The sequence below is a fragment of the Gorilla gorilla genome, chromosome X, assembly GCF_029281585.2.
Source record: "Gorilla gorilla gorilla isolate KB3781 chromosome X, NHGRI_mGorGor1-v2.1_pri, whole genome shotgun sequence".
Classification (NCBI taxonomy): Eukaryota; Metazoa; Chordata; class Mammalia; order Primates; family Hominidae; genus Gorilla; species Gorilla gorilla.
The window spans coordinates 92945569-92965602 of NC_073247.2; the positions used below are offsets into that span (position 1 = coordinate 92945569).

The 20034-nt window shown below is 37.8% G+C and overlaps 2 protein-coding genes across 6 annotated transcripts in view; one reads left to right on the forward strand and one right to left on the reverse strand.

Annotated features, from left to right (window-relative positions):
* HMGN5 (high mobility group nucleosome binding domain 5) overlaps positions 1 to 10048 on the reverse strand; it is an 87864-nt gene extending 77816 nt beyond the window's left edge. For 2 of the 3 annotated variants that reach the window (XM_004064451.5, XM_055376913.2), the window contains exon 1: positions 9909 to 10048. The gene's annotated coding sequence lies outside the window, so the exon portion shown is untranslated. Of the gene's footprint in view, positions 1 to 3244; positions 3349 to 9908 lie in introns of those variants that run through there. The other variant, XM_063702922.1, reaches the window with a different exon arrangement.
* The window catches only part of SH3BGRL (SH3 domain binding glutamate rich protein like), a 98194-nt gene continuing 88097 nt past the window's right edge, over positions 9938 to 20034 (forward strand). The window contains exon 1 of one of the 3 annotated variants that reach the window (XM_004064452.5): positions 9938 to 10418. In XM_004064452.5, the coding sequence (XP_004064500.1) occupies positions 10374 to 10418 (45 nt within the window). In that variant the 5' untranslated portion in view covers positions 9938 to 10373. The remainder of the gene's footprint in view (positions 10419 to 20034) is intronic. The other 2 variants (XM_063702923.1, XM_055376917.2) reach the window with 2 other exon arrangements.

The window sequence follows — 20034 nt, forward strand, 5'->3', positions numbered from 1 at the left end:
AAGGCACAAGAAGGGTGTGCTTATCCAGTTGCTCTCTGTTGGTTGCTAGGGGGTACCGTCTAGCCATGGAGGGTACCAACACACACTATTGAAGCTGATTGTGCTCTGTCTTTTTTCTATGTAAGTAAGTGTTGTTTCATCCAGGGCTTGACTGCATTATGTTCTCCTTCATGACTCTGATAAAGCGATGCAATGGGCATATGTAAGTAGAGTCAATTCCTGGGATTAGTAAGTGATGCCCAATGTTCTGCTTAACAGTTAGAATAACCCAACTTGGTCATAAAGTACTATCCTTTTTATATACTACTGGATTTGGTTTGATACTACTTAGTTTAGCAACTTTGCTTCTATTTTTCAAGAGATGAGATTGGCCTGTGTATTTCTTTTCTTGAAATGTACTCATCAAGCTTTGGAATGAACACTAAGCTGCCCTTGAAATGATTGAGAAATATCCTTTTTCTTCTATTATATTGAAGAATATGGGTAAAATTGGCATTATTTATTCTTTAAATGTTTGGTAAATTTTGCCAATGAAACAACCTGGGCCTATAGTTTACTTTGTGGGAAGGTTTTTATTTATATATACAATTTTAAATTTTTCTTATGTCTTTTAGTTCTGTACATATTTTAAACTCACAAGACACTTATTATTATTGTTTTACACATTGCTCATTCAGATTTACTCAGATATTTGCCATTTCTGTTGTTCTTCACTTCTTGCTGCATCTCTTAGCTATAATCTTTTTTATTTTACCCGAAATACATCCTTTAGTATTTCAATTAGCGTAAAACTTTGGTGAATAATTCTCTTTTGTTTATATTAAAGTGTCTTTATTTCACATTAGTTTGTAAGGGATATTTTTGTTGGCTTTAGATTTCTATGCTGACAGTTATTATTTTAGCACAGTTATATTCTATGCTGACAGTTATATTCTTTTAGAACATTGAAGCCATGTTTTCATTGTCTTCTGCCTCTCATTTGTTCTGATGTACAGTCAGCAATAATTTTTTTTTGCTACTCCTTTGATGGTAATACCTCTTTTTAATTTTTGTGTGTTTTTCTAGTCTTTAGTTTTCAGTCATATCTATTTTTTTAGGTAAGATTATTTTCAATTGAGTGCTAGACTTTGAGATGAAAATGTGGTACTAATAATGAGGCTCCAGATGATGCTATCTTTTTTCAAAGACATATAACTTTTGCTTTTGGAGCCTATCCAAGTCACTTTAAAGGTTCCTTTGGAGTCCATTCAAGTGTTTTTCTTGTTTCTGGGTTATAGCTGTTCGGAGAAATGATGCTATGTGACTTCCTACATAAGGTCATAAAAGATTATCTAGTTTCTGCCTTGTTCATTGGGCTGTAAGCTGCAGTATGAGAAGATCAACTCTCTGAAGCTGCCATGCCATGAGAAAGTCATGTGGTGAAGCCATATTCAGGCACTCTAGTCAACATTTACATCTGAGCTTAATGTTTGAATCATTTCAACAGAGGCACCAGACACACAAATAAAGAAACCTCCAAACGGTTTTAGCCTGCAGCCATCAAGTGACTCCCAGCCTTCAAGGCTTTCCAGCTGACGTCCTAATTACAGTAGAGAAGAGACAAGTAGTCACCTCTGTGCCCTGGCTGAATTCTTGACCTGCAGAATCTGTGAGTATAATAAAATGGTTGCTTCATGCCACTAAGCTTTACGGTTGTTTGTTACACAACAATGGTGAAAGGAATGAGTGTTCTGGAGGTGTCAAAGGAAATAAGGAAATGAAAATGAATAAAAAGTATAAGATTGGAAGAAAAAATAGAGCTGCCATTTTTTATGGTTGATGTTATTGTGTAAATAGAAAATGTAAAAGAATATACAGATAAACTATTAATATTCACATATGAGTTTAGAAAATTACTTGATACAAGGTCAACATACTATAATCAATTATATTTGTATATTGCGGTTATAAACATTCTACCTTTTTAAAAGGAAATATAAAGGGCAATGAATAGTCAGGACACTTCATGAAGAAGACCAAAGTAGGAGAATTTGCCATATTACATTTCAAGATATTTAAATTTATAGTAAGTAATATAGTGTGGTAATGGCACAAGGGTAGACAAATAGACAAATGAAACAGAATACAGACACCAGAAACAGACTCATGCATGTATAATCATTTGATTTTTGACAAAGATGGTATTGCAAAATAGTGGGAAAAGGGTGTAGTTTCAATTATTGGTGCTAGAATAATTGGATATCTATTTGAAAAAAATTAAACTTGACATATATCTCAAACCTTACACACAAATCAATTCCAGGTGGAATGTAGATCTAAATGTAAAAAGCACCACAATAAAGCTTTTATAAATAAATGTAAGATAACATTTTCACGTTCTCAGGGTCTGGAAAGATTTCTTTAAAAATTCACAGAAAAGCGTTAACCATAAAGAAAAATATTTTACATATGACTAATTAAAAATGTTAAAAAAAAAGGCTAGCTTCAGGATAAAAGTTACTTGCAACACATAGGGACAAAATGTTGCTATTAGGAATAGAGACAAAAAAATAGAAAAATAGAAAAAGTTCTTAACAGATATTCCACAAAAGAAAATATATAAATGGCAATAAATATATGAAAAGATGCACAACTTCTTAGTAATCAGTGAAATGTAAATTAAAACCACTGTGAAATACTATTCCTCAGAAAATAAAAGGGCTAAAAGAGAAACACAGTGTCCAGAATGAGGACCTTACACTACTTTATACAATGCTAGTCATACCATACTTGGATTATGACATTCAATTCTGGGACGACCTTTTTTAGAAGAGAGAAACTGACAAACTGAAACATATTTAGTGACACCTCTAGAGATCACAGCTTATGAAGAATGGCTAGAGAAACAGGAAATACTAAGTTGGAGAAGAGAAGGCTTCGTATTACAAGGATAAAGATGAGTTTATAATGGGTAATTATTAGAATCAAAGAAACATGAAAGGAAACAGTTCTCAGCTTAATCTCAGAAAATAATGTTCTAATGTTTTAAGCTGACTAAAAGCAGAATGGAAATGCCTCTGGAATTTTCAGCTCACTGTAACTGGAGGTGTTCATAAGCAATTTCTGGACAACGACTCTATGGAGTTATTACTGGTAGGATGTGGGGGGAAGATAGAGAGCGTATTAGTCAGGGTTTTCTAGAGGGACAGAACTAATAAGATAGGTGTATATATAAAGGGGAATTTATTAAGAAGCATTGACTCACACGATCACAAGATGAAGTCCCACATTAGGCTGTCTGCAAGCTGAGGAGCAAGAAAGCCAGTCCAAGTTCCAAAACCTCAAAAATAGGGAAGCCGACAGTGCAGCCTTCAGTCTGTGGTCGAAGGTCCAAGAGTCCCAAAGCTGAAGAACTTGGATTCCAATGTTCAAGGGCAGGAAGCATCTAGTACGGGAGAAAGATGTGGGCTGGGAGACTAAGCCAGTCTAGTACTTCCATGTTCCTTTGCCTGCTTTTATCCTAGCAGTGCTGGAAGCTGATTAGATGGCACCCAGCCAGACTGGGGGTGGGTAAGCATCTCCCAGTCCACTGACTCATATGTTAATCTCCTTTGGCAACACCCTCACAGACACACCCAGGAACAATACTTTGCATCCTCAATCCAATCAAGTTGACACTCAATATTAACCATCACAGAGGGTTAGACTGACTTCTGAGGTTTTAAGGGGTTTAAAATTCCACCCTATCCCTATCCTGTCTCTTTCTAATGATAACCAAATTTATTCGCTCCTCCTCTGGAGTCAGTGATACCCAACGGAAGAGTGGGGCAGTAACCCTTACTCAAACTATCAGAAGGTTTTGGAAATAGGGGTTGCTCCTGAGTAGAGCCTTATTTTTCCTTGAGACCATTTACTGTTACTGCTCAGGGACAACGCATGAAATGACATTCTATCCCTCTGGTGGAATTCTGTAAAGAGCTAATAAAAATTACATCTCTGAAGTCCGGCTCTTCAAAGCCTTGCACATTTTTTTCTATAGCTGAGTGGCGCCCTCTAGTGGCTCTAATCATGAACGTACCATCTGGGATGAGATCAGACCTCTGAACACAATACTTCAAGACTCCCTCTGGTAAGGAGTCAATGTTGCTTCCTGCTGATGCACATCACTACATAGCAGCTGACTGAGACAGGATAAGAATTCTTAAGCATAACACTCTGTTACTTAACCTACCCTATCTCCTCTGCAGATACTCCCCTTCTGCTGGCACTTGAAGAGAACAACAGTATATCCTCCAATGTGCGGTAATTTTGTATGTGATTTACATATTTATGTGTTAATGTGTTGTGTGTTAATAGAGAAAAAATTTTATATTACTGGTCTCCCATCTGCCAGAGGAGGCAGGAAGGTGGGCACTAGGGCATCACTGAGTGATGTTGGTGGTTCTTCTAAAAATCAAGGCTCTTTGAAGACCACCAAGACTCCAGACATTCTTATTTTGGAAACGCGAAGATTTGGTTACGCTTTGTGTCCCCATCCAAATTTCATCTTGAATTGTAATCCTCATAATCCCCACATGTCTAGAGAGAGACCAGGTGGGAGGTGACTGGATCATGGGGGTGGTTTCCCCCATGCTGGTCTAGTGATAGTGAATGAGTTCTCATGAGAGCTCACGGGTTTTTTTGTTTGTTGGTTTTTTGCTTTTGTTTTTGTTTTTTTTTTTTGTTTTTTGAGGAGTTTAGCTCTGTCGCCAGGCTGGAGTTCAGTGGTGTGATCTCGGCTCACTGCAACCTCTCCCTGCAATTCTCCCATCTCAGCCTCCTGGGTAGCTGGGATTACAGGCGGCCACCACCACGCCCGGCTAATTTTTGTATTTTTAGTAGAGATGGGGTTTCACCTTGTTGGCCAAGATGGTCTCAATCTCCTGACCTCATGATCTGCCCATCTCAGCCTCCCAAAGCGCTGGGATTACAGGCGTGAGCCACTGTGCCCGGCTGATCTCATGGTTTTATAAGGAGCTCTTCCCCCATTGTTCCTCCCTCTTCTGTCTCCTGCTGCCATGTGAGAAGGTCCAAGCTTGCTTCCCCTTTGCCTTCCACCATGATTGTAAGTCTCCTGAGGCCTCCCCAGCTACGCAGAACTGTGAGTCAATTAAACCTCTTTCCTTTATAAATTGCCCAGTCTTTGGTATTTCTTTATAGCAGTGTGAAACAGACTAATACACACCACTACACAGTGTATCAAACATAAAAATGCAAATGTACTTATAATCCCGCTTAAATATAACTATTAAGCATATTCTAAAATTTGTATAACTTTGTTTTAAAATTTAAAAAAAATTTCAGCCACAAGCAATTCCTTAAAATATGCTCGACAGTGATTTCTCTGCAGAAACAGGAATTCTGCTTATGTGAGATAAAAATGTAAACTCCAAATTGTTTTCAAATGAAATGAAATTTTTACAAATAGTAAACTTAATATTCAATGAAGTTGACATGATAATGTTTTTCAGACAGTTCATTAAACATTTCTACACCATAATTTTGTAGTGTTTTGTAGGTAAATAATATTTTAACTTTCTCAAAAGTTTAAAAGTAGGTAAAATTTCTGCTTCTGGAAAAGGTGGGGACTAGGTGATCTGGAACTCTCTTGATAAAGGGAATTTAAAATATTGGAAGGTATTTTATAATACATGAAAAATATCAAAGACCTCAAGAGGAAAGTGAGGAATTATCAGGGCGAGAAAAGAGGGTGAATTACAACTCCAAAGAGCTCACTGATGATAAAGAGTGCTTCTGCTGAGGGGGTATTTGCTGATCAAGAAAATTCAGCTACTTTTGGTGTGGCAAATGAAAATAACTCACCTGGAGACTCTTAGTTCTGAGTGAGGGGTGAGAGCATAGCAGTGTCCACTTGAGAAGGGAAAGGGATGTCATACTACGGTAGTATAAGACAAATTATGTTCATTTTGCAAAATGAAAAAAAAACAGAAGAAAGAGTCTCCTGTTGCATAGGCCGAAAAGTGGAATAACAGTAGCCCTGATGTTGGCAATGAGGAGGGTGACTAGATCATGCTGACTTACTTTTGCCTGATTATTTGTATAAAGATTTTGAGTTGTGTCTAGCAAAGGCAAGAGTTGTATAAGTGGAGAGGGCAGAAAAGGTTATGAGAATGTGGGGAGAAAGTGAAGAAAGAAACAGGAAGAGCAAAGGCATGAGAGTGATCATAAGCATGATGATTGCAGCGGGTAGTCAACAATGATTACGTACATAGGGAAGTTAGTTTGGGGGAGCACTAAGTAAGATTGTATGAATAGTGTGGGCCTAGATTATGGTGAAAACTGTTTAGCAACATAATTTAGGTTTAGTTCGATAGTCAATGGAGAGCTAATTTAAGTATTTCTGCCTACGTTGTCTTCAGTAATATAAGAAAGTGGTGTTTTAGGATGAAAAAATAGCTAACTTTTTTTTTAGTACTTTCATTCTTCCAGGCAGTGAGTTAACAGTAATAGTTAAGAAGGTGGCCTCTGGAGGCTAGCAGCATCCTGATACCAAAGCCTGGCAGAGACACAACAACAAAAAAGGAAAATTTTAGGCCAATATCTCTGATGAATATCGATGTGAAAATCCTCAGTAAAATACTGGCAAACAGAATCTAGCAGTACATCAAAAAGCTTATCCACCACGATCAAGTTGGCTTCATCCCTGGGATGCAAGGCTAGTTCAATATATGCAAATCAATTAATCCATCGCATAAACAGAACTAATGACAAAAACCACATGATTATCTCAATAGATGCAGAAAAGGCCTTCGACAAAATTTAACAGCCCTTCATGCTAATAACTCTCAATAAACTAGGTATTGATGGAACATATCTCAAAATAATGAGAGCTATTTACGACAAACCCACAGCCAATATAATACTGAATGGACAAAAACTGGAAGCATTCCCTTTGAAAACTGTCACAAGACAAGGATGCCCTCTCTCACCACTCCTATTTAACATAGTGTTGGAAGTTCTGGCCAGGGCAATCAGGCAGGAGAAGGAAATAAAGTGTATTCGATTAGGAAAAGAGGAAGTCAAATTGTCCCTGTTTGCAGATGACATGATTGTATATTTAGAAAACCCCATTGTTTCAGCCCAAAATCTCCTTAAGCTGATAAGCAACTTCAGCAAAGTCTCAGGGTACAAAATCAATGTGCAAAGATCACAAGCATTCCTATACACCAATAACAGACAAACAGAGAGCCAAATCATGAGTGAACTCCCATTCACAATTGCTACAAATAGAATAAAATACCCAGGAATCCAACTTACAAGGGATGTGAAGGACCTCTTCAAGGAGAACTACAAACCACTGCTCAATGAAATAAAAGAGGACACAAACAAATGGAAGAACATTCCGTGCTCATGGATAGGAAGAATCAGTATCATGAAAATGGCCATACTGTCCAAAGTAACTTATAGATTCAATGCTATCCCCATCAAGCTACCAATGACTTCCTTCACAGAATTGGAAAAAACTACTTTAAAGTTCATATGGAACCAAAAAAGAGCCCACATGGCCAAGACAATCCTAAGCAAAAAGAACAAAGCTGGAGGCATCATGCTACCTGACTTGAAACTATACTACAATGCTACAGTAACCAAAACAGCATAGTACTGGCACCAAAGCAGATATATAGACCAATGGAACAGAACAGAGGTCTCAGAAATAACACCACACATCTACAACCATCTGATCTTTGACAAACCTGACAAAAACAAGCAATGGGGAAAGGATTCCCTATTTAATAAACGGTGCTGGGAAAACTGGCTAGCCATATGTAGAAAGTTGAAACTGGATCCTTTCCTTACACCGTATACAAAAATTGACTCAAGATGGATTAAAGATTTAAATGTAAGACCTAACACCATAAAAACCCTAGAAGAAGACCTAGGCAATACCATTCAGGACATAGGCATGGGCAAAGATTCATGACTAAAACACTGAAAGCAATGGCAACAAAAGCCAAAATAGACAAATGGGATCTAATTAAACTAAAGAGCTTCTGCACAGCAAAAGAAACTATCATCAGAGTGAACAGGCAACCTACAGAATGGGTTGCAATCTACTCATTTTTTGAGTAGATTTTTGAGTAGATTTCAATTTTTGCAATCTACTCATCTGACAAAGGGCTAATATCCAGAATCTACGAAGAACTTAAACAAATTTACAAGAAAAAAACAACCCCATCAAAATGTGGGCAAAGGATATGAACAGACATTTCTCAAAAGAAAACATTTATGCAGCCAACAGACATATGCAAAAATGCTCATCATCACTGGTCATTAGAGAAATGCAAATCAAAACCATAATGAGATACCATCTCATGCTAGTTAGAATGGCAATCATACAACAGATGCTGGAGAGGGTTTGGAGAAATAGGAATGCTTTTATACTGTTGGTGGGAGTGTAAATTAGTTCAACCATTGTGGAAGACAGTGTGGCGATCCCCCAAGGATCTAGACTAGAAATATCATTTGACCCAGCAATCTCATTACTGAGCATATACCCAAAGGATTACAAATCTTTCTATAATAAAGACACATACACATGTATGTTTATTGCAGCACTATTCACAATAGCAAAGACTTGGAACCAACTCAAATGTCCCAGTGATAGACTGGATTAAGAAAATGTGGCACATGTACACCATGGAATACTACGCAGCCATAGAAAAGGATGAGTTCATGTCCTTTGCAGGGACATGGATGAAGCTGGAAACCATAATTCTCAGCAAACTATCACAAGGACAGAAAACCAAACACCGCATGTTCTCACTCATATGTGGGAGTTGAACAATGAGAACACATGGACACAGGACAGGGAACATCACACACCGGGGCCAGTCGGGGGGTGGGGGGCTGGAGGAGTGATAGCATTAGGTGAAATACCTAATGTAAATGACGAGTTGATGGGTGCAGCAAACCAACATGGCACATGTATACCTATGTAACAAACCTGCACGTTGTGCACATGTACCCTAGAATTTAAAGTATAATAAAAAAAAAATAAGAAGGTGGCCTCTGGAGTTCCTGACTCTGGAATGTACTAACCATATGATTTTAGGAAAACTATTTTTCTGAGTTTCAGTTTCTTCATCTGTAAAATTAATGTAATAGTACCCACCTCTTGAGGTTGTTTTAAGGACAACATGTAAAGAGATTAATTTGGAATTAGTATTTAAGACAGATTGGAGAAGGGAAAACCTGTGGGTAGGGAACAGTTAACAAAGCTATTGTAAGCACTGAGCCTAGGCAAAGACAGTAAACCACTAGACTGGAGACAGTGGAAAAACAGCAAAGGAAAAGAAGTAGGACAAGCGACTGACTCCTTCTCTCCACTCTCATTCATCTTGCAAATTCCTTTTTTTTCTGTTCATTTAACATAATCTGGGAACCTAAAACTACACTTTGAAGTATATGGTCTGTCTCTGGACATTATCAACTGTTTGCTCATTTCCTTAGAGCTACAAATAACCATCTGATCTCTCTCTTCACCATTTCAACATCTGCAATATGTTCTCCCAAATCCCTTACTTCAGTCAGTTAAAAAGCAAAACAAAACAAAAATCATCCATCTTTTTACACAATATTTTCAATCTTTTCTTTGTAATTTATTCCTTCATTCTTAAACTTGCCAATCAGGCCTCCTGCAAATTCCCACGGAAGTAGGGTTCCCTAATTTAACAAAACACAAAATTCAAAAAGAAAACCAATCCTGCCATTTCTGGGCTTAAGGAAACCTGAAACTTTCCTTCAAAACTCTGCGGCATTGCTCAGTACTTTAGTGCCTAATTCCTACAACGAGCTAAGATCAGAAAAATCACTACGTAATAGGAATCTTAAAATGCGCAAGGCTTTGAGAACATGGGTTTTCAACATACAGCTTGCTCTTTCAGGATCTGTCTTCTTATTTGCATATATTTCTGAGCAGGAAGTTATGCGCAGTACTTTTAGTCTCCGCGTGAAAAGGTCCTTCATGCTAATCTAATTCAATTCAGTTCTCCTTTTTCTTTCTTCTTCTCCTCGCCCTCTTCTCAGGGAAGGAATCGTCAAAAATCAATGTTTCAACAGATCTCGCGGTGCTATTCGAGATTCCCTATTTAAAAAAAAATAGAATTGATGCAAACAGCCTGTTCCTTCCGGGGTTTTGGGCTGGAACTGCAGCGCTTAGAGAGCTCGGTGGAAGCTGCTAAAGGCGGAGGCGGGGCTCTGGCGAGTTCTCCTTCCACCTTCCCCCACCCTTCTCTGCCAACCGCTGTTTCAGCCCCTAGCTGGATTCCAGCCATTGCTGCAGCTGCTCCACAGCCCTTTTCAGGACCCAAACAACCGCAGCCGCTGTTCCCAGGATGGTGATCCGTGTATATATTGCATCTTCCTCTGGCTCTACAGCGGTAAGGAGAGTGGGGAGTCCACCTTTGTTGTTTTCCTACACACCAGTCCTCTGCTGCCCCAGAACCCTTAAAATGCAGAAGTTCCTCTGGCAGCTTCTCCTTTGGAAGACTCATGCATCCCCCATCCCACCCTTCTTCTTCCCTTTTTTCCCTTTGTTGCATCGATTTCATTTTTTTTCCCCCATAGAGTTCAGCTTTGTTTGCTTCGTGACGTTGGGGGGCACATTTCTCCTTTGAAGGAAAACGAAAGCTACCAAGTTTTGGGAGATGGGAGATGGTGCTATACGGTCTTTAGGGTTACGTGAAGTCAAGTAAAATCGCACACTGGTGAGTTTCAAGAGTGAGACATTTGATGAATACGCCCTAAGTACTGAGGCAAGGAGGAGTGCACTTCTGTAAAGGATGGGGGTACACATGCTGTAACTGGTGGGGATTGAGTGGAGGCCTACCGAGGCATTGTAATTATTCTGGGTGAGTGAGACCCTGGTAATAGAGTTATTTTGAGAGTGTGTAGAAGAAAGTGGTTAACTTAAGCTTGAAGGCCTGTTAGAACTAGACAAATTGGGAGGGGAAGTTGGTAACAATGACGTACATTTTTTTTTAACTTAATATGACACGAGATTCAGTTTTCCCCCCATATTGTCCCTTATTTTGACTTCTTCTATTCTTTCAAAATATTTTACTTTTAAATTTCTCTCACTGCTTCAAATATATTGAGAACTGGATAGGGAGCTCAGTGGCTTCTTGTGTAGTGGCAGCCTGAGTTGCTGCTGCTTCAAATGATAGGACTTTCTCTTTCATGGATTCACTTACTCTTAATTTAGAATAACAAATTTTCAGCAGCTGTCGGGAGAATATGATAAACTGGGGTGCAAGATGAGTGTATATCCATGATAAATGAAAGTGCTTCTGCTTTTTACAACTCAAGAGAAAGGCAGACAGTGGCAAGAACAGATGTGTGGGTTCAGATTGTAGAGTATAGGAACCCCTTCCCTCTTCTTGAGCTTTAGAGCAGCAGCTAATCCAGGTTGTTGTGTGTTTTTATTTTTTGGCTTGTTTATTTACACCTGAGAGGATGTGGAATGGAAGTGGAGGTTATGTTAAATCACAAGAACCTTGATATTTGAACTTTGTCTTCTCTGGCCACCATGTGTGGATATGTTTATGCAATTTTGGAATATCAGAAAATTTAATCTTACATTTTTTGAATAAGTTTAGGTTGAAAAGAAAGAACACCTTTTATATTTCCTTTGGACCTAATTTTATGAGCCTCTTGCTTTATTATTTTCCATACATATTGTCTAATATTTCAAAGTAAAATTTGAGTTGCTCAGAGTCTCAACTCAATCCAATAATTGTAAAGTCCAGCTTAATGCCTTTAGTTAAACCCCTAATGAGACTGAACAGATCAGGCAGTTAGTTTTGCTTTGGGAGTCATACAGTTTCAATACTGTTATTTACTCTTTGCTTTCTCCTTCCTCTACCCCTTCTTCAAAAGTAGATTCAAGAAGAAACTGCTTTCAGAATTTCTATTCAAGTAAGAATAACTGCACCTCTCTTTGTTAAGTCTTAAGTTTCCAAGAGCCTTAGAAATGGCTGCTGTCTTCTATTATTTCCTTTATTGGACTCCTTTTTTTTTTTTTAGATTTCAACTTTTATTTTAGATTCAGAGGGTACATGTGCAAGTTTGATACATGGTTATACTGTGCAAGGTTTGGGGTACCATTGAACCTCTCACCCTGGTAGTGGGCGTAGTACCCAATAGGTAATTTTACAACCTTTGCCTTCCTCCCTCCCTCCTCTGTAGTTTTCAGTGTCTATTCTTCCCATCTTTGTTGGACTTTATTGTTGAAGACCATGCAAATGGCAGATGTTTATGGTATTTGTATTTTATTTCAATTTTTTGTCATGAGTAGTTAGAAATTTATTAGAAATTTATCTACTGTAGTAATTATAGTTCAATGAACCTGTTATCAAAATTCTACTTCATAATGCCAAAATAAATCCTTGCTTTATTATAATATTACAACACTTTTAAATAATACCAAAACAGTGTAAAGTGAGTACTTCTTTGTAACATGAATGGAGTGGTGATTATTTACTTCAGAAAGGCACTTTTCAGTTTGCTGTACTAAAGTTTTCCTTTAAGATTGATGCCCTGTTTGTTTTAATACATAAGTTAGAAAGTTTTGAGCAAATATCCCGATGGAATCCTACAATTGCACATAGTGAGATACTTCAGTAAGTGACTAAGTTTAGTTGTCTGAAGAACAGTTAAAAGCTTCTTTGCTTTGGATTGGTGGTAGCTGACTGTTTCTTAATCTTCCTACTGGTTGTCATTAAAAAAAAACAATAATAGATGTTATACTGGTTATACTGGGCAGAGTGGGGGATCTGGATCTGTGATAATTGGCAAGACAATGTTAACTTATTATGGTGGCGGGCGCCCGCAGTCCCAGCCACTCGGGAGGCTGAGGCAGGAGAATGGCGTGAACCCGAGAGGCGGAGCTTGCGGTGAGCAGAGATCGCACCATTGCACTCCAGCCTGGGCAACAGAGCGAGACTTTCTCTCAAAAACAAAACAAAACAAAAAAAGTGGCCTAATAGTGAAGAGTAGCACTTGCTTCTTGAAAGTTTAGAAATGAAAACAAGTATGTTGGTCTTTGCAATGGATTTCATTTTTTATTTTTATTGATATATCATAATTGTGCATATTTATGGGGAACATATGATCTTTTGATACATGCACACAATGTGTGATGATCAAATTAGGGTAATTAGGATATCCGTTACCGCAAACATTTATCATTTATTTGTGGTGGGAACATTCCAAATATTCTAGCTGTTTTTTCTAGCTGTACAGTAAATTATATTGGTAACTATAGCCACCCTATTGTGCAATTGAACAGTGGATCTTATTCCTTCTATCTAACTGTATTTGTGTACTCATTAACCAACCTCTCTTAATCCTTCTTTCCCCCTACCCTTCTCAGCCTCTGGTAACCACCATTCTACCCAATATCTTCATGGGATCAACTTTTTTAGCTCCCACATGGGTGAGAACGTGTGGTATGTCTTTTGTCTTTCTGTGTTATGTCTTAGTTCACTTAAAATAATGTCCTCCAGGCTCATCCATGTTGTCACAAATAACACAATATCATTTTTATGGCTGAATAATATTTTATTTTGTGTGTGTGTATATATGTATGTATATATATGTGTGTGTGTGTATATATATATATATATATATATCACATTTCCTTTATTCATTCATCCATTGATGGACACTTAGCCACATATCATAGTTATTTTGAATAGTTCTTTAATAAACATGGGAGTGCAGATATTTCTTTGATATACTGATATCCTTTCTTTTGGATATATACCCAAAAGTGAGATTGCTAAATCATGTGATAGTTCTATTTTTGTTTTTTGAGGAACCTCTATGCTGTTTTCCATGGCAGCTCTGGATCATGTGGTAGTTCTATTTTTGTTTTTTTGAGAAATCTCTGTGCTGTTTTCCATAGCAGCTGTACTAATTTACATTCCCAGCAAAAGTGTACTAGTATTCCGCTTTCTCAGTGCCCTTACCAGCATTTGTTATCTTTTTGGTAATAGCCATTTTAATTGGAGTGCGATGTTATCTCATTATGGTTTTGATTTGCATTTCCCTGATGGTTAGTGATGCGGAACATTTTTTCTTATACCTGTTTGCGATTTGTATGTCTTCTTTTGTGAAATGTTTATTGAAATCATTTGCCATTTAAAAAAATTGGATTATTTGTTTGTTTGTGGGCTTCTTTTTTGCTAATGACTTCCTTATATATTCCACATATTAATCTCTTGTCAGATGGATAGTTGGAAAATATTTCCTCCCATTTTTATGTTTCTCCTTACTCTATTGATTGTTTCCTTTGCTGTGCAGAAGCTTTTTAGCTTAATATAGTTCCATTTGTCTATTTTTACTTTCATTGCCTGTTTTTGAGGTTTTACCCAAAAAATCTTTGCCCAGACCAATGTAATGGACTTCTTGATGGTAACCATAATAATGATAGTCAGTAGAAACCCTTAAGTATGTCAGATACTATCTCATTTTTTAAAAATAATCCTTTGAATTAAGCACTATGATTATCTGTATTTTTCAGAGAAGGAAATACAGTATACAGGTTCAAAGAGTAAATAACTTTCTCAAGGTTACACAGTTGGTAAGCCATAGAGCTTGAATCCAAGCAAGATGTTTGAATCCGAACAATATGTACTTAACCACCAAGAAATGCATCCTCCCAGTGATTTATGGCAACTAGTAGACATGAGGAAATAAATTTGAACACGAGTAAGAGGTAGAGGAGGAAGTAAGTCCTGTAAGTGGAAGAAGAGTTGCCTGGGCATGTGCATATAGGGGAATAGAGAAATGGGCAGCTAGTGTGTAGGAGGGATATTGTGTCTAAAAGGGAATGTCTGTAAGTAGGGTAAGTGACTGTTCACCCAAGGCCAAGAAGATAGAGAAGACCTACACAGTTGGAAAGCCTAAACTGGTCTGGTATAGGTCAAGGTATAAAATTCAGGCCTTAATACTGTTTAGTTTGATGGGAACCATTTAACAAGAATGCAGCTTCCAAGTAGTCTGTCTATATGAAGTGATTTCTGCCTGTTCAGAATTGTTTATACATGTCTTAACTCACTGTGACACAGGTATATGCCACGTTTTGTTTCTTGAGGTTTTAATGCCTTGTAAATTTACATTAAATGGAAAATGAATAGTAATCTCAGAGCCTATATAAGTTAATAAATTGCAATAACTTCTTAACAAAAATCAACATTGGCCTAGGATGAGAATTGCTAGAGAGATGATAGCTTGGAGAATTTTAACTGGTTTGGGAGTTTTTTCCCTATACTTATTTCCCCAAGACCCATAATGATCTCCATTTCATGGCATCTATACATTCTATTTGTGCCTTGGTGTAGAAATTTTAAGATTGTGGGAAACAGATGATTTCTTAGGGTTTTAATTGTGAAGTAACTTTTAAAAATTGATGTATTTTATATAACTGATTAAACAGAAACTAGTTGTAGCTTGGATTGTCCACAAATTAAATATACATAATTTTTCTGTATGGTTGTACTCTGCACAATTTATAACAACAGATAAAACAATGTTCTGGATTGTGTAATTAGTCACTAGTCACAGTGTTTTCTTCATCTGGATAATATAGAAGAGCAAGACACAGTTCTTCATTATGTGGTTCTCAAATAATTGTACTTTAGGTGCAGAATGTTTTGCTGCTCTGTCTCTGTATTTATACATTAAACATTGATTTTGTGTATGCAAGGATTTTTGTCATATCTTCCAAAGTTTGTTTGAATGTTGTTTAAAGGTGTTCATAGAAGATGTTCACTTAGAAGACTAAAATTAGAAACTGTTCACCAAATGACTGGGACATGCTTTTTGGAGGTCCCTAACAGTGGAAAATGGCAGCTTTCACATGGCAAATGTGGAGACTCAAGATCAGTGCTTTCAAATTGATGCTTAGTATTTGATGGCTGATTTCCTAAATTTCACAGAAACACTGGAAGAATTTGGCCCAAAAAGAGGCTGATCAGTGATCAGTGATGGTGATTCTTGGGCATTTAAAAAGATGCTTAAATGTTACATGGTTGTAGGGAAGAATATATTGTGAAAGTTTAGTAAAAGATTAATTATCTGGGCCGGGCACGGTGGCTCACACCTGTAATCCCAGCACTTTGGGAGGCCGAGCCAGGCGGATCACGAGGTCAGGAGTTCAAGACCAGCCTGGCTAACACGGTGAAACCCCGTCTCTACTAAAAATACAAAAACAAAAAAATAGCCGGGCGTGGTGGCGGGCACCTGTAGTCCCAGCTACTTGGGAGGCTGAGGCAGGAGAATGGCCTGAACCCGGAAGGCAGAGGTTGCAGTGAGCCGAGATCGTGCCACTGCACTCCAACCTGGGTGACAGAGCGAAACACCGTCTCAAAAAAAAAAAAATCATTATTTGGTAGAAGAGAAAGATAAAATGGACTTATTTCTAGCACAAAGACTAGTTACTTTGTTGAGGAAGGGTTTTGATCAATAAACCCTCCACCAGGGTTAGCCTAGGGAAAAAATAAATAAACCTCAAATGTCAATCAGATTGAATGTTCTCTGTAGCTAATCTTTAAAATCTTTTATGAAATATATATTGTGCAATTAACCACGTATCATTTACAAAAACATTTCCTGCTTTAATGGAATTATCAAGGTTGAATTTTGTATTTCATTTCTTACTGATACAAGTAAACAGATTAAGAGAGAAGCTGCTGGTTAACTATCTGACCATCTGTTTGCTTTCAGATCTACTTTGCGGCCCACTAGGAGGCCTTTTAAACCCAGTCTTTAATTACTTTCTTCAATCCAGACCAAGGTTAAACAAAAGTACATTTAGAGAGACGAGGCGGTTCATTTATGATGACTGTTTTTATTAATATGAGAGACAAAGCTGACTTTTTACACTTGGGCAGCAGAGAAGAATTTTAAGCAAGGAGATTTTTTTCTAGCCCAGGTCTTGCCTGTTGGTTTTATTAGGTTTGCTTGAAATCTTGCAGATTGCCAGAACATCAGGCAAAAAATTCAAATATAAGTTTAAAAATATCATAACAAATTCAAAGACTGTATATTTAAGTATTCAATGACGCTAGGTTTTTTGTTGTTGTATTGCCCTTTCGTTAGCATAACTAAGTTTTTTTTTTTTTTTTTTAAAGACGGAGTCTCACTCTGTCACCCAGGCTGTGGTGTAATGGCATGATCTTGGCTCACTGCAATCTCTGCCTCCCAGGCTCAAGCGATCTTCATGCTTCAGCCTCTCAAGTAGCTGGGACCACAGACATGCACCACCAGGCCCAGATAACTTTTGTATTTTTGGTAGAGACAGGTTTTCACCACGTTGCCCAGGCTGGTCACAAACTCTTGAGCTAAAGTGATCCGCCCTCCTTGACCTTCCAAAGTGCTGGGATTACACGCGTGAGCCACCGTGCTCAGCTGCTAAGATTTGACTTTAGTAATAGTAAAGACAACACTTATTTATGCATTGTATATGTCAGGCAAGGTGCCCAGGGCTTTACCTACATTATTTTATTTAATTTATCTTTACAATAATATTTTAACATAGTAATAACTACTATTAGATTCATTTTACCTAATTGGAGGGGGTATCTCTAAGATCCAGAAACATAGGTACATTGGTCAAGACTAAAGAGCTAGAAATGACAGGGCTGTGATCAGAACTCTGGTTGTTCGGACTTCAGAACCCACTCCTAAACACTGTGTTATTTACACATCCTCTGTTTATAGGTATTGAATAGAAATTGTCAATACTACATAAAAATCCTGTTATATGATTTTGAAATACAATTGCCATTCAAGAGGGGATGATGTCTAAGTAGGCAAATGTGTTCTCATTCGTAACCCGTACTCGAGAGTGAGATGAGAGTTGGCATTGGTGGGCAGGCTGGGTGTAGGGAGGATAGTAGCACCATGTTCTTTTAAAACGTGGTTCTTTTTTTAAAATCAAATGAATTCATCGAGGGCACACTTAAAAATAATATTTGTCTGTACTTTCTTATGCTGGCCTGTGTTACATACTGAATTTTTATGACTGAGTCTCTTCCATGTTATGTGGCTATAGACCAACATAATTAAAAGGTGGTTTCTATGATTCTGTAAATCTAAATTAACCAGGAAGGCAGTACTGCTATAACTTGTAAACTCTGGTTTTAGACTCTAGTCCTTGATTTCTGTCCCTTTGGCTTAGTCCTTTTTGGAAATGAGACCCTATCCTAGAGTTAGGGTCTAGCCAAGCCTTTCTGCTTGGGGGATTTCCAAAAATGAGTCAAGACAAATAAAATTTCACCTTTCAAACACCAGAGAATATTCATCTTAGGTAACATTTAGTACATGAGAAAATTTTGTCTGTTTCACCACCACCTTTCAGCCAGTTGTTTCATTATAAGTGCAGCATGTTTTTCTGTTAAAATTATCAGTAAATATATATTTAATAGTAGTTGTATGATATTGGAGACCGTTCTCTTCAGTATGTTATATCAAATTTGATTTAGAAGGAAGACAAGCATATATAATTACTTAATTTATTAAACATATGATCAATCATCTTACTTTAATTTCTCATGCAAATTGTCAGCTTTAATGGGTAATAATATTAAGAGCTATAATTCATTGAGTCAGGCACACCGGTAAGAACTTTACATGTATTGTTTCATTTTTCTGACAATTCAATGAAGCTAGTACTCTTATTATCTCTGTTTTTAGGAAGAGAGGCTCAGAGAACTACCCAGGTCACAGAGCTAGTAAAGTACCCCCCAGGTTTGTCTGATTCCAGGGCCCATGATCTGAAGCCCTATGCTATTCTTCCCACTTGATGATATTCACTAATTACCCACTCTGAATGCAGCTCTGAAACTGATTTACAAGTCATTGTAATACTTCTTTTCTGATGAACCTGAAAAACCATGAAAAATACTTCTTAATTAACTGGTCTATAGCAATACGTGGTCTATAGAAATACTAAGGATAATTCTGGTGGTCTGTTACATCAAGTGGAGAACTTGAGTTTATCAGAGGAGAAAATCAAAGTTATAAGAGCTCAGCATATACTATTAGTTAGAATGCAGAACATGTACCTTTATCTCAATTTAAGAAAATCATTTTATTGCAATCTAATGAAAAGTAGATAAGATGAATTGTTTTTTGAAGGGATTTTAAAGCTTTTTTAGCTGTAAGGGTGAGATATGTTTTATTGGCCTGTGTGATTTGAGTAGGTCATAAAACTTTCTTTGCCTCTCATCATTCTCACAAGCTGAATATGAGTAACTTAAAATGAAGAGTATCATGAAAGAAAGCTTCTACAAGTGTGTGATGGTTAATACTGAGTGTCAACTTGATTGGATTGAGGGATACAAAGTATTAATCCTGGGTACTGTCTGTGTGGGTGTTGCCAAAAGAGATTAACATTTGAGGCCGGGCGCGGTGGCTCACGCCTGTAATCTCAGCACTTTGTGGGGGCCGAGGCGGGCGGATCACGAGGTCAGGAGATCAAGACCATCCTGGCTAACAGGGTGAAACCCCGTCTCTACTGAAAATACAAAAAAAATTAGCCGGGCGTGGTGGCAGGCGCCTGTAGTCCCAGCTACTCGGGAGGCTGAGGCAGGAGAATGGTGTGAACCCGGGAGGCGGAGTTTGCAGTGAGCTGAGATCGCGCCACTGCACTCCAGCCTGGGCTACAGAGCGAGACTCCGTCTCAAAAAAAAAAAAAAGTCAGTGAGTTGGGGAAGGCAGATCCACCCTAAATCTGATGGGCACAATCTAATCAGCTTCCAGCAAATATAAAGCAGGTAGAAAAACGTGAAAAAGAGAGACAGGCCTAGCCTCCCAGTTTACATGTTTCTCCCGTGCTGGACGCTTCCTGCCTTTGAACGTCGGACTTCAAGTTCTTCAGTTTTGGGACTTGGACTGGCTGTCCTTGATCCTCAGCTTGCAGAAAGCCTATTGTGGAACCTTGTGATCATGTAAGTTAATACTTAATAAACTCCATATATATATATATAT